Consider the following 16,135-nt stretch of genomic DNA (forward strand, 5'->3'; position numbering starts at 1 on the left):
CTGAGGGTGAGCACATTTTTTATTTTATTTTTTTTGACTGTATTGTGAATAAATTTGTGTCATTTGTGCTATAGTAAACTTCTCACAGCTTGTTTTATTACTGCATGATGGACTCAATCTTTACAGCATGTTCTTGACATTTTCACAAACTCAGCAATAAAAGACGTGATAATGAATGTTTGAGGAGATAAAACACTACAACCAGTGACTCAATTAAACATTCACCTGAATTACGTAAATTCAGCCAGTTAAACTCTGCGTCCCTCCCTCCAGCTTCATTAGAAAACTCCCACTTCACACTGCAAGTTCAACTCTAGATTTACACTCTGGACTTTGAAATATTCCCAGACTCTCCTGGGATTTGTGTCTTTCAGACGGCAGACTAAACTGTTCCACTGTGTTTGTTTCTTCAGATTGAGTTGAATGACATTACCATCATCATGAGTAAGGAAGCCCGTCCGTCGTGGGACAGTCCCATGCAGTTTGTCCTGGCGTGTGTGTCTTATGCTGTGGGACTCGGGAATGTCTGGCGTTTTCCGTATCTTTGCCAAATGCATGGAGGAGGTGAGAGGATTTGTCGTTTACTTTTCATCTCCTCATGCTTGCATGTAAATGTTTGTTTTTCTGAACTAGTCTTTAATAGAGAGCTTGGAAACAGCAGCAGCAGAACAAAACAAGTGCTATGAGATATTTGCTAAAATTTTAAGCAAATGTATAGATTCTCTCTTTTTATATCAAAGAAATATCAAAATAACTCCACTTTTTTCAAATAAAAAAACTGGTTGGTTTTGCATTAAATTAGCAAAAATTCTAAGCAAATTTATATATTTATTTCTCTTTTTATATCTTAGAAATATCAAATCAATTCCACTTTATTAAAATTTAAAAACAGGTTGGCTTTGCATTAAATTTGTAAAAATTCTAAGCAAATGAATAGATTGTTCTTTTTTTTTTAGACATATCAAAACAACTACACTTTATTAAAAAAAAATATATATCCATTAAACTAAATTAGAAAGAATTCTAAGCAAATTAATAGATTTTTCTCTTTTTATATCTTAGAAATATCAAAATAACTCCACTTTTTTCAAATAAAAAAACTGGTTGGTTTTGCATTAAATTAGCAAAAATTCTAAGCAAATTTATATATTTATTTCTCTTTTTATACCTTAGAAATATCAAATCAATTCCACTTTATTAAAATATAAAACCAGGTTGGCTTTGCATTAAATTTATAAAAATTCTAAGCAAATGAGTAGATTGTTCTCTTTTTAAATCTTTGAAATATCAAAACAACTCCACTTTATTAAAATAATAATTTAAAAAACAGGTTGGTTTTGCATTAAATTAAAATTTGCTAAAATTCTAAGCAAATGAATAGTTATTTTCTCTTCTTTAATCTTAGAAAATATAAAAAAATCCACTTTATTAAAATAAAAAATAAAAAACAATTTGGTTTTGCATTTAATTAAAATTTACAAACTTTCTAAGCAAATTAATAGATTTTTTTCTCTTTTTAAATCTTAAAAATATCAAAACAACTTCGCTTTATTAAAATAAACAAAAAAGAACAGGTTGGTTTTGAATTAAATTAATAGATTTTTCTCTTTTTATAACTTAGAAATATCAAAATAACTCCACTTTTTTCAAATAAAAAAACTGGTTGGTTTTGCATTAAATTAGCAAAAATTCTAAGCAAATTTATGTATTTATTTCTCTTTTTATATCTTAGAAATATCAAATCAATTCCACTTTATTAAAATATAACAACAGGTTGGCTTTGCATTAAATTTGTAAAAATTCTAAGCAAATGAATAGATTGTTCTCTTTTTAAATCTTTGAAATATCAAAACAACTCCACTTTATTAAAATAATAATAAAAAAAAAACAGGTTGGTTTTGCATTAAATTAAAATTTGCTAAAATTCTCAGCAAATGAATAGTTATTTTCTCTTCTTTAATCTTAGAAAATATAAAAAAAATCCACTTTATTAAAATAAAAAATAAAAAACAATTTGGTTTTGCATTTAATTAAAATTTGCAAACTTTCTAAGCAAATTAATAGATTTTTTTCTCTTTTTTTCTCTTAGAAATATCAAAACAACTTCGCTTTATTAAAATAAACAAAAAAGAACAGGTTGGTTTTGAATTAAATTAAATTAATAGATTTTTCTCTTTTTATAACTTAGAAATATCAAATCAATTCCACTTTATTAAAATATAACAACAGGTTGGCTTTGCATTAAATTTGTAAAAATTCTAAGCAAATGAATAGATTGTTCTCTTTTTAAATCTTTGAAATATCAAAACAACTCCACTTTATTAAAATAATAATAAAAAAAAAACAGGTTGGTTTTGCATTAAATTAAAATTTGCTAAAATTCTCAGCAAATGAATAGTTATTTTCTCTTCTTTAATCTTAGAAAATATAAAAAAAATCCACTTTATTAAAATAAAAAATAAAAAACAATTTGGTTTTGCATTTAATTAAAATTTGCAAACTTTCTAAGCAAATTAATAGATTTTTTTCTCTTTTTTTCTCTTAGAAATATCAAAACAACTTCGCTTTATTAAAATAAACAAAAAAGAACAGGTTGGTTTTGAATTAAATTAAATTAATAGATTTTTCTCTTTTTATAACTTAGAAATATCAAATCAATTCCACTTTATTAAAATATAAAAACAGGTTGGCTTTGCATTAAATTTGTAAAAATTCTAAGCAAATGAATAGATTGTTCTCTTTTTAAATCTGAAATATCAAAACAACTCCACTTTATTAAAATAATAATTAAAAAAAAACAGATTGGTTTTGCATTAAATTAAAATTTGCTAAAATTCTAAGCAAATTAATAATTATTTTCTCTTCTTTAATCTTAGAAAATATTTTTAAAAATCCACTTTATTAAAATAAAAAATAAAAAACAATTTGGTTTTGCATTTAATTAAAATTTGCAAACTTTCTAAGCAAATTAATAGATTTTTCTCTATTTAAATCTTAGAAATATCAAAACAGCTTCACTTTATTAAAATAAACAAAAAAGAACAGGTTGGTTTTGAATTAAATTAAATTAATAGATTTTTCTCTTTTTATATCTTAGAAATATCAAATCAATTCCACTTTATTAAAATATAAAAACAGTTTGGCTTTGCATTAAATTTGTAAAAATTCTAAGCAAATGCTTAGAAAATATTAAAAAAATCCACTTTATTAAAATAAAAAATAAAAAACAATTTGGTTTTGCATTTAATTAAAATTTGCAAACTTTCTAAGCAAATTAATAGATTTTTTTTCTCTTTTTAAATCTTAGAAATATCAAAACAATTGTTCTCTTTTTAAATCTTTGAAATATCAAAACAACTCCACTTTATTAAAATAATAATTTAAAAAAACAGGTTGGTTTTGCATTAAATTAAAATTTGCTAAAATTCTAAGCAAATTAATAATTATTTTCTCTTCTTTAATCTTAGAAAATATTTTTAAAAATCCACTTTATTAAAATAAAAAAATAAAAAAACAATTTGGTTTTGCATTTAATTAAAATTTGCAAACTTTCTAAGCAAATTAATAGATTTTTCTCTTTTTCAATCTTAGAAATATCAAAACTGTTGCAATTAAAAGACTGCTCATAAAGATACTAATGAGATACTTAAGAAAGCCTAGACTGAACATTTAAAGCAGATGTAAAAGCTTGAAGTGTTAGACTTTATATTGATAGATTAGATGGTTAGCATGTTGCTAGCATGATTTGAATGTAGTTAGCATTTAATATTTTCTAGCAAGATTAGCATGTTTCTCGCATGTTTGCCTGTTATTAGCATGTTGCTAGCATGTTATAGGATGATTAGGGTTGCTATGATGTTATAGCATGTTGATTGTCTGTTTCTAGCAAAATTAGTGTCCCAATTGTAAGTCGCTTTGGATAAAAGCGTCGGCTAAATGAATAAATGTAAATGTAAATGTAGTGTGTTACTAGAATGTTTCTAACATGATTAGTAAGTTGCTAGGATGTTTATAGCATTGTTGGCAAGTTGCTAGCACCACCAAACTTAGCCTAGCTATTGACTTAGTGTGTCTTTTCTTTTCCAACTGGTCAGACTTATAATTTTCCTAAGAATAACACTTGGAAAAATACCAACAGCATGTTAGTAACTTGCTAATCATGCTAGTAACATGCTTATGTCATAATCATGCTAGTAACTTGTTAATCATGGTAGAAACATGTTAGCAACATGCTAACTACATGTTAATGAAGTTGATAAACTACATACAAATCATGCTAGCAACTTGCTAATCATGCTGTCAGTCATTTCAGTCATGTGAACAACACATTAGTAACATGCTAATTATGCTAGAATCATGCTAGTAACTTGTTAATCATTTTAGGAACACAGTAACTTCATGTTAATTATATTAGAAATATACTAATCATGTTAGCAACATGCTAACAACATGCTAATCATGTTGACAACATGTTCATCATGCTATAAACATGCTAGCAACATGCAAATGGCATGCCGGTCATGCTAGTAACATGCAAATGGCATGTCAGTCATGCTAGTAACATGCAAATGGCATGTCGGTCATGCTAGCAACATGCAAATGGCATGTCGGTCATGCTAGTAACATGCAAATGGCATGTCAGTCATGCTAGCAACATGCAAATGGCATGTCAGTCATGCTAACAACATGCAAATGGCATGTCAGTCATGCTAGTAACATGCAAATGGCATGTCAGTCATGCTAGCAACATGCAAATGGCATGTCAGTCATGCTAGCAACATGCAAATGGCATGTCAGTCATGCTAGCAACATGCAAATGGCATGTCAGTCATGCTAACAACATGCAAATGGCATGTCAGTCATGCTAGTAACATGCAAATGGCATGTCAGTCATGCTAGCAACATGCAAATGGCATGTCAGTCATGCTAGCAACATGCAAATGGCATGTCAGTCATGCTAGCAACATGCAAATGGCATGTCAGTCATGATAACAACATGCAAATGGCATGTCAGTCATGCTAGCAACATGCAAATGGCATGTCAGTCATGCTAACAACATGCAAATGGCATGTCAGTCATGCTAGTAACATGCAAATGGCATGTCAGTCATGCTAGCAACATGCAAATGGCATGTCAGTCATGCTAGCAACATGCAAATGGCATGTCAGTCATGCTAGCAACATGCAAATGGCATGTCAGTCATGCTAGTAACATGCAAATGGCATGTCAGTCATGCTAGCAACATGCAAATGGCATGTCAGTCATGCTAACAACATGCAAATGGCATGTCAGTCATGCTAGCAACATGTTAGAAGCATGATTAGCAACATGTCAATCATCTAATTTTTCTGCCAAAATTTCTACTTCAAGCTTTTATAACTGCTTTAAACTTTCTGGCTCTGCTTTCTCAAACCAACCCAAAGTTTGTATTGACAAACTTTATCTAGTTTATAAAATTATAGTGTGTTTGGGTGTCCACCGTGACACTCACTATGAGAAATACCTCAAGTGCAGTGATGCAAATGGTGAGCCAATCAGATTTCAGAACCAAAAAAGAAATAGACCTCATGATATTTCATAAGTGTTCAGTTATTTGCAAACAGTGTAAATATGAAAGTGATTAAGTGGCTCGAACCCTCTCTAATCCTCACAACAAACCGGATTATTGTGGATAAAGTGGGAGTTTAGGAATAGTTGATGGCATCATGCAAACCATTGGCTGTGACTGACTGTGCATAACTTTCCCTCCTTTACATTTGTACTTTGATCACTTTGCTACACGGCAAACAAAAGGTTTGTGATTGTTATTCAGGTGATGTTCCTTAAAGATGCACTGAATGCATAACCAGAGACGTTTAGCAAATAATATGTGCTGGGAATGTGGATGAGACGCTCAGGGAAGTTTAAGGACAATAAATCTCTGACGCTTCTGTGACTTTCTGTACAAACGTCTCGCGGTGTCTCTTGAGTTCAGTCCAGAGACATTTGTCTTTCCTGTGTTTGTTGACTTTTACACTCTTGCTCTTCAGGAGTCGGTAAACTACTAAATAAAGGCCTGTAATAATTTTATCAATTTCTACCGGATCTGACTCTTTCAAAAAATGACACATTAAAATGATTAAAACAGCAATTGCTATTCATTTATAAAATAAAAGTAACAACTACACTTTTAAAATGAATAAATACATAAATAAGTAAGTAAGCAAATAAATAACTAGAACCTGATCTGACTCTTAAGAAAATCCCAATTTAAAATTAGGAACATAAAAGCAATTTGATAATATTGCATTAAAAATAAAATAACCAAACTGTAAAAAAAAAAAGTACATATTTGAATTTCTTACTTTAATTATTTATTTCTGATCTGACTCTTTAAAAATGACATTAAAATTTGAAAAATAAAAGTAATTTCCCTAGTATTTAGTATTAGGTAACAGTGTATGTGTGCGTTATGGTGATAAGATGGTTAATAATAATTATTATTATTATTATCAATATTTAAAATAGTTGAGAACATTTTTTCAAGGCTCTTTGATAAATAGAAGGTTCCAAAGATCAGCATTTATTTATCTGAAATAAAAAGCTTTTGTAACATTAAACACTATACCATTCAAAAGCTTGGAGTCAGTACATTTTTTTTTTTTTTTTTTTTTTTTTGATGGATCAAAATTGCTTTAAATTGATCAAAAGTGAGTGATGAAAAAACATTTATAATGTAACTAAATATTTCTTTTTCAGATAAATCTCATCAAAGAAATCTGAAAAAAATCTACTCAGCTGTTTTCAACATATTAAATGTTTTTTGACCATCAAATCCGAATATTTGAATGATTTCTGAACGATCATGAGACACTGAAGACTGGAGTAATGATGCTAAAAATTCAGCTTTGTAATCAAAGGAATAAATTATATTTTAAAATATATTTAAATGGAAAACAGTTATTTTAAATAGTAAAAATATTTCAAAATTGTACGGTTTTTGCTGTACTTTGGATCAAATAAATGCAGGCTTGATGAGCAGAACAGACCTCTTTAAAAACAATAAAGATCTTAGTATTCAGAAATGTTTGACTGGTATTAAGGTTGCTAAAACACTTTTATTTATTTAAAGAAGTAGTACTTATAGTTTACAAAAGATTTTTTATTCTGTTATTTATTTTGTCTGGATTTATTGTACATTTTATTATAGTTTACAAAATCAACAAATAGTTTACAAAAAAAAACAAAATCATGTTAAATCAACAGGAGGTAAAGTGGCATAAAATTGATAAAATCAACATAAAAAAATCATGTTCATTTGACAGACATAAGTTACGTAACATTAACAGATAATTTATGTTGAGAGAACGTAATAAAAGACATATGTGCAACCAATGTATATATTTTTTATGTTAATCCAACATAATTTTTCAGTGTGTGTCTATATCTATCTATCTATACAGTATATATAAATATATATATAAATTTAGTTTATCATATGTATTTGTGTTTGTCCAGGTGGTTTTCTGATCCCATATCTGCTGATGTTGGTTCTGGAGGGGATTCCTCTCTTTTGTATGGAGCTGGCCATCGGTCAGAAGATGCGCCTGGGCAGCATCGGCGCGTGGACAGCAATCAGCCCATATTTGGGTGGACTGGGTCAGTCACCCTTCATTTACAGAACATTTTCATTCCGTAACATCAGCTGATATCATCATTTATGTGATCAAATAATCATTACAGGCATTGCCAGTGTTGTGACCTCCATGTACCTGTGTCTGTACTACAACGTCATCAATGCCTGGAGCTTCTGGTATCTGTTTCATTCATTTCAGGTCAGTTTGCTGACAAATCTAATTCAACAGAAGGTAGACATTTCTCTAATATTGAATTTCAAAGAATAATGTTTAAAAAAATGATCTTTTATGTGTCCGTTTTAGAGGAAATTCTGCAGAATTGGTTTCATTGTGGTAAAATGTGGATTGCACTCTTATTGAGAGCTGAAAGCATCATTAAATCAGTCAAGATTTATCTTATACATGTATATGATTGTGCATTTGTGAAGTGTAATTTTAATAATAGCAAATGGGATGTGCATATAATTAGGCAAACACATAATTTACGTAGCATTTTCTCAGCTTGTTTCTACCGCAAGATAAGTGAAAAAGGGTAAACTGACTTTTTATCTCATAATTTGGACTTTTTTTTCTTGCAATTCTTAGTAAAAAAATCGAAATTGTGAGAAGTTGAAATTGCCTTTACTTTTTATTTCGCCTTGATGTAAGGTTTGTTATGAAAATTTGGAATCTAAGGGTGCAAAAAAAAATCTAAATATTGAGAAAATCGTCTTTAAAAGTTGTCCAAATTAAGTTCAGTGAACAAAAATTAAGTTTTGATATATTTATGGTAGGGAAATTTACAAAACATTTTCATGAAACATTACAAACGATACTTAATATCCTAATGATTTTTGGCATAAAAAATAGATAATTTTAAACCAAACATTGTATTGTTAGCTTTTTCTCTAAAAATCAGTTCAGTTCAATCAATTACTTGAAGTTAAGCAGTAGTTCAGTCTTGATGTTTAGCAGGTTTCCAGGTTAAAAGTGGATTAGAAATATCTAAATTTTCATGTTTTGTCGTGTGTTGCTGCAGTCGGTGCTGCCGTGGGCTGATTGTCCCGTCAATGCTAACCGGACGGGGTATCTGGAGGAGTGTGAGGTGGCGTCACCCACTCAGTATTTCTTCTACCGTGAGACGCTGAACATCTCGTCGTCCATCGATGAGAATGGAGGCATTCACATGGGGCAGGCGCTGTGTCTGCTGCTGGCCTGGATCATCGTCTACCTCTTCATCGTCAGAGGAGTTAAATCCACCGGCATGGTCAGAATAACAGCTTCATACGCGTTTCTTTTTAATATAATTTTTCTGGAACATTAACAGGGAGCTTCATATGCGGTCTTCGTTTTGGAATCACACTCATGGTCTTTGGGGTCTCTAGAGACCCCAGGCAACAAAACTTAAATTTTGTAACAAAATAATAGTTTTAAAAAATATATAATAATTTCTTTCCTGTTTATTAATGTTTTTGCTCCACAATTGTGCAGTTTTCGTAGGATTTATGCTATTTTTTAAATATATATAAATTATTAAATAAATATTTATTTTTAATAGTTTTATATGCAAAAACAGCTTTTTATGTAAAATTTACTTTACAAAATACCCACATTTTAAACTTTCATTCATGGGGATAACATGGATAATTTGATATGGTTTAGTGTAATTTTTGCCCATTTTTCGGAAAATGCAGTTTTAAAAGTAAAAAAATGTAATTTTTACCACTAGATGGCTGCAGAGCACTACTATTAACTAATTGCTATTTGACCAACAATAAGATATTTTTTCACAAGTTTTTTTCAGTTGAGTACCTATCTACATATTATGAAATCACAATTATAACAATAAAAAATGCTTTTTGTCAAAGTTAAGCATTTTTTGTACTGAAACAAAAACCAGTTCTATTACATATTGAGTAGCAGTACACAACATGAACATAAGAATGCAACAACAACATCTTTTTTCTTTCTTTTTTTTTTGACAAATTATAAGAGAGCAGTTTTTATGGTCTCCAAATGTAGTCCTGTGTGTTTCATGATATGTAGATATGAACTCAACTGAAAAAAAACTTGTGAAAAGATATCTTTCAGGTGGTCAAATAGCAAAAAGCATATAGTGGAGCTCTGCAGCCACCTACTGGTAAAAGTCTTTTTTTTTTACGTTTAAAACTGGATTTTCCAAAAGATGGGCAAAAATCTTACACTAAACCATGTGAAATTATCCATTTTATCCCCATGAATGAAATTTAGACATGTGGGTTTTTTATGAAAGGGAATTTTACAAAAAAAGCTGTTTTTGTATAAAAACATATAAAAAATATTAATTTATTAATTTATATATATTAAAAAAAATATCCTAAATCCTCCAAAAACTGTACACTTGAGGAGTAAAAACATTAATAAACAGGAAAATAACATTTGTTATTATTTTATAACAAAAATTGCATTTTCTATATTAGTCCTTTCTGACAAAATTCATGAAAACATACATAAATATATAAAATGCTACTATTACTACCACTACTACTACTAATAATAATAATAATAATAAATAACAAATAACAAATAAAATGAGTGAGAAGATAAACTTTAGCATAATGCACACATTTAAAAATAAACATAACAAAAAATACTACCAAATAACAAACATCTATATAAATTTAAAGGCAATTATTTACATAAAATGCATTTAACACATTTAAAATAAATTTAATACACTTAAAATGACATCAAATATAAAACTACTACTACTGCTTTTTGACTAAATATTTTTTACTAATATTATCAAAAACTTAGATTTCATGTAAAATATATTTAATTTAATTTACATACATGATAATGAAATTATTTGTATAATACATTTAACACATTTAAAATACATTTAATAAATTTAAAATTGGCATAAAAACTACTACTACTACTACTTTTTTTTTTTAAAGATTTATTTTTGGCATTTTTGCCTTTATAATGATAGGACAGATCAGACTTGACAGGAAGCAAAGTGGGAGAGATGGGGGGCAGGATCGGGAAAGGTCCCTGGGATTCGAACGCCAGATCGGACGCACTGAGTGCTTGTCATATTAGCACAACTATTCAGTGTTTTCAACCATATAACGCTTATTTTAGGTTTCAGACATTTAAATACACAACGTATTAGTGAAACCATACATTTATAGTTTGTAAAATACACACTGATGTCTATGGAAGTGGCAATAATAATCCTACAAATATATTCTGACAACATATTTTATTGATATCACATACAGATTGTGTAGGTAACTATAAAGTTCACTATCCTCTTCTCCCAGCTCCCCAGAGACTTTCTTTAATGTCTTTTGGGAGGAGTGGATGAATTTGCGTGTTGTAAATCCCACAGCTCGGATTCAGCGCGAACAAACATGGCGGCGCCCATCACCCGGCACAGATTAACTAACGCGGCCATTATAAAAAATGTTGAACTTTTAAATACATTTACTTGCACATAATTCGAAATCGGAATATAAGATATTTCATAATATAGTGAGCATGCTTGTGAATATTAATAATAAAAAAGGAAAAACGAAATAAAAGTGATCCATGTGTCTTACAGTGCTGTTGTGGCTGCGGTGTGTCACATGACGCGTCGCCATGGAAACAGTAATGCGAAACATTCTAAAATAACGGTCGCCTAAAAAAACTCACTCTTTGGGGTTAGATGGAATATTTGAAACTCACGTGTGAAAAGGTTAACATGCAGATTTCACCCACAAATGTGTACTTACTCACGGTTAGTAAACAAGCCCCATTAAGTGTTTAATATGATGTTGTTAAAGATAAATCCCTCATTAATTGCTCAAATTTAGTTCTAAACCATTGTCTTCTCTTCATTGTCTGTTTCCTTTCTGCTCTTCTAAAACAAATCCAAACTTTAGCTTTGACTCTTAACTTTCATCCGCAGGTGGTGTATTTTACAGCTACATTTCCATATGTGGTTCTGATCATCTATCTGATTCGCGGCATCACTCTTCACGGAGCCTGGAATGGAGTCAAGTACATGTTCACACCTAAAGTATGAAACAAGCTAGCAACTCGCTAATAATGCTAGAACCTAGATAATCATGCTAACAACATGCTAATCATGCTAGAAATCATGCTAAATCAAGTCAAGTCACCTTTATTTATATAGCGCTTTTAACAATACAGATTGTGTCAAAGCAACTTCACAGTATTTAAACAGCACAATAGTGTGTAAGTAACGTATTATTGTAAACAATCAATTTTCAGTTAAAGGCAGTTCATCAATGAATTCAGTGATATCATCATCCAGTTCAGTTCAAATAGTATACGATATCGCTGGAAAGTATCCCCAACTAAGCAAGCCAGTGGCGACAGCGGCAAGGAACCAAAACTCCACAGGTGACAGAAATGGAGAAAAAACCTTGGGAGAAACCAGGCTCAGTCAGGGGACCAGTTCTCCTCTGGCCAGACCAAACCAGCAGTTTGTACCAATGTCCGATTGTAGAGAACTCATCAGGTTCCTGTGGTGTAGGGCCGATGGCCGTCTAGGTTGGCGAGGTCTTTAGTGATGATCGGTCTCTGGAGCTCATCTGGTTGACATTCATGGCTATTGAAGTCATCTCCAGGTGGTGAAGCTGGGTACGGACTGGATCCGGGGGACTGCAGTGACCATCTGATCCGGATACAGGCTGGGTCTGGTGGCTACGGTGACCTCGGAATAAGAATGAAACAGACTAATATTAGCATAGATGCCATTCTTTTTTACGATGCAATGGGTACATCAGGTGTTATGGGAAGTGTTTTCGGTTCCGGTTGACCTAATTAATGCAGCCTAACAATTCTTTAACGGATTTGAATTATAGGAATGTGTTAATGTTTTTATGTGTAAGCCAGGTTAAAGAGATGTGTTTTTAATCTAGATTTAAACTGACAGAGTGTGTCTGCCTCCCGAACAGTGTTAGGTAGATTGTTCCAGAGTTTAGGCGCTAGATAAGAAAATGATCTGCCGCCGGCAGTTGATTTTGATATTCTAGGTATTATCAAATTGCCAGAATTTTGAGAACGCAGCGGACGTGAGGGACTATACTGCGATAGGAGCTCGCTCAAGTATTGAGGAGCTTAACCATTATGGGCTTTATAAGTAATTAGCAAGATTTTAAAATCTTTACAATGTTTTATAGGGAGCCAGTCCAGTGTTGCCAGAACCGGGCTAATATGGTCATACTTTCTGGTTCTAGTCAGAACTCTTGCTGCTGCATTTTGGACCAGCTGGAGTTTGTTTATTAAGCGTGCAGAACAACCACCCAATAAAGCATTACAATAATCTACCCTTGAAGTCATGAAGGCATGAATTAATGTTTCGGCATTTGACACTGACAGCATAGGTCGTAATTTTGATTTATATATATATATATATATATATATATATATCAATCAAAATTATATATATATATATTTTTTTCTTTTTTTTTTTACTTGCTAATCATGCTAACAACTTGCTAATCATGCTAAAAATATGCTGGCAACATGTTAGTAACATTCTAATCAGATTAGTAACATGCTAGTGACTTGCAAGTTGTGCTAGAAACATACTAGCGACATACTAGCAACTTGCTAATCATGCTATAAACATACTAACAACATGTTAATAACATGCTAATCATGCTAGTAACAGGCTAATCATGCTAGAAGCATGCTAGTGACTCACTAGTCATGCCAGACCTAAAGTAAGAAACACCTGATTGAGCGTTCGATTAGAGCTGAGTGTGTGTTAAACACTGTATGTGTGTGTTTGTTCAGCTGGAGCAGCTGGCGAATCCTCAGACGTGGATCAACGCGGCCACTCAGATCTTCTTCTCTCTGGGTTTGGGCTTCGGCTCCTTGATCGCGTTCGCCAGCTACAATCATCACAACAACAACTTCGAGAGGCAGGCGGTGGTCGTCTCGCTCATCAACAGCGGCACGTCTGTTTTCGCCAGCATTGTCACCTTCGCTATCTACGGCTTCAAGGCCACATTCAACTACGAGAGCTGTTTGGAAAGGTACAGACATCAGCTTTAGTCAATCTGTCATCTCATCAAGAGATGCACAAACACAAATCTCTATAGTTCACTCATTACTCCGTCAAACATTACACTGAATGTGCTGTTGGCTCCTTTTTAATTAAACTGATTTCGTAGGAAGTCTTTCAGAATGTTTTTTGGAATGTCGTCTATGGAAAGTATTCAGAGTATGAAGCGTCAGTTATTCACAGAACTACAGAGAGAGTAATAAATATGAATTGGTAAAATAATGATGGTTTTCAGGTTGGCTTGGGAAAGCTAACATACTGATCTGCTACTTAAGCTTATTGTTAATTCTGAACGCTACTCCTCCTAGCATCTTCAAACTACAACGACCAAACTCAGCCCAGCTCTTCAGACTGATCTCACTTAGTGTGTTTTTTTTTTCTAACTGATCAGACTTTTCATAAAAAAAATTATGAAAATTGTTTTCATAAAATTGAGGATTAAAAATCATAAAAATCCCATAGACTTACATTGATGGAATGTTCAAATGAGCCAACACTTTTCAAACTCCAACTGTCAAAATTTTTATTTGAACTCCCAGGATCCCTAGAGACTAAATGAAGCTTCCCTTCCCATGTATTATATCTAAGCCATTCAAACTTCTATTTTATTTTATATTTTTAATAAATCTATCTATCTAGCCAAACCTAGCAACTAGAATCCTGCTAGTAACTTGCTTATAATGCTAGTAACGTTATTCATGCTAGCAACATGCTACTAATGTGTTAATCATGCTAGAAACTGCTAGCAACATACCAGCAACTTTTTAATCATGCTAGAAACATGTTAGCAACTTGCTAATTGTGTTAGAAACATGCTAACAACTTGCTAATCATGTTAAAACATGCCATCTACCTTCTGTCATGTTAGAAAAATGTTGCTTATCGTGCTAAAAAATTCTAGCAACATGTTAATTGTTTTAGAAACATGCTAACAAGTTGCTAATCGTGCTAAAAAATTCTAGCAACATGTTAATTGTGTTAGAAACATGCTAACAAGTTGCTAATCGTGCTAAAAACATGCTAGCAACTTGTTAAATAATGCTAGAAACATGCGAGCAACATGTTAACAACTTGCTGTTACTAACATGCTAATCATGCTAGTGATATGCAAGTCATGTTACCAACATGCTAGTAACATGCTAATCATGCTAGAAACATATGAACAACATGCTAATCTTGCTAGAAACATGCTAACAACTTGCTAATCATGTTAAAACATGCCATCAACCTTCTGTCATGTTAGAAAAATGTTGCTTATCGTGCTAAAAAATTCTAGCAACTTGTTAATTGTGTTAGAAACATGCTAGCAAGTTGCTAATCGTGTTAAAAACATGCTAGCAACTTCCTATGTTTGCAACTTGTTAAATAATGCTAGAAACATGCGAGCAACATGTTAACAACTTGCTGTTACTAACATGCTATTCATGCTAGTGATATGCAAGTCATGTTACCAACATGCTAGTAACATGCTAATCATGCTAGAAACATATGAACAACATGCTAATCTTGCTAGAAACATGCTAACAACTTGCTAATCATGTTAAAACATGCCATCAACTTGCTGTTACTAACATGCTAATCATGCTAGTGATATGCAAGTCATGTTACCAACATGCTAGTAACATGCTAATCATGCTAGAAACATATGAACAACATGCTAATCTTGCTAGAAACATGCTAGTAACTTGCTAGATATGCCAGAAACAAGCTTGCAACATGCTAGTAACTTGTTAATAATGTTAGAAACATGTTAAGCATGCTAGAGATGTTGGAAACACTCTAACTACATTCTAATGATGCTAGCAACATGCAAATCATCTAATCTATCTTACATTTACAGCTGCTTTAAACTTTCAAGCTAGGCATTCTCAAGCCAACCTTGAGTTTTATCTAGTGAACTCCTATTGCAGTACAGATGAAGCTCTTCTAAGAACAGATTGATTGTTTGTGTTGATCAGGATGAGGCTGCTGATGCTCAACACGTTCGATCTGTCGGAGGAAACCATCAGCGCTGAGAACGTCACGGCGTGGATCAGTTATCTGAACGTCACTTATCCTGAGAGGTTTGCGACCATCGCTTCAAAGATCCAGGACTGCAGTCTGGAGGCTGAACTAGATACGGTAAACTGAGATGCTTATCACCCACATCACTTCTAACATTTTTGTTTCTACTCTGTTTCCACTTTTGTTCTATTTGTAGGTTTGTTTGTTTTTTCGCAATTTGTAAAAACATTTTTTTTGTCTGATATATTTTTAAGTACTGTATATTCCTCAATATACAAAAAATAGCCAAAATAGGTGTGTATATATATATAATTTTTTTTTAAGTCTACCTTTATTTTTAAACATATTTTTTGCCATTTGTTAAAAAAAAAAAAAAAAAAAAAAAAAATATATATATATATATATATATATATATATATATATATATATATATATTTTTTTTTTTTTTTTTTAAATGTACTATATTTT

General features: G+C 31.6%; 1 protein-coding gene across 2 annotated transcripts in view; it reads left to right on the forward strand.

The window, feature by feature from the left end:
• The first annotated feature begins 311 nt into the window (after positions 1-311).
• Positions 312-16,135, forward strand: part of LOC141342275 (sodium- and chloride-dependent transporter XTRP3-like) — a 28,766-nt gene continuing 12,942 nt past the window's right edge. For both annotated transcript variants that reach the window (XR_012356681.1, XM_073846692.1), the window contains exons 1-7: positions 312-564; positions 7,499-7,639; positions 7,724-7,815; positions 8,636-8,863; positions 11,534-11,644; positions 13,393-13,634; positions 15,622-15,784. Coding sequence is in view for 1 of the 2 variants with exons in the window: in XM_073846692.1 (XP_073702793.1) it covers positions 441-564; positions 7,499-7,639; positions 7,724-7,815; positions 8,636-8,863; positions 11,534-11,644; positions 13,393-13,634; positions 15,622-15,784 (1,101 nt within the window). In the remaining variant the exon portion in view is untranslated. The remainder of the gene's footprint in view (positions 565-7,498; positions 7,640-7,723; positions 7,816-8,635; positions 8,864-11,533; positions 11,645-13,392; positions 13,635-15,621; positions 15,785-16,135) is intronic.

The sequence above is a fragment of the Garra rufa genome, chromosome 9 (genome assembly GCF_049309525.1).
Source record: "Garra rufa chromosome 9, GarRuf1.0, whole genome shotgun sequence".
In the NCBI taxonomy this organism is placed as follows: domain Eukaryota; kingdom Metazoa; phylum Chordata; class Actinopteri; order Cypriniformes; family Cyprinidae; genus Garra; species Garra rufa.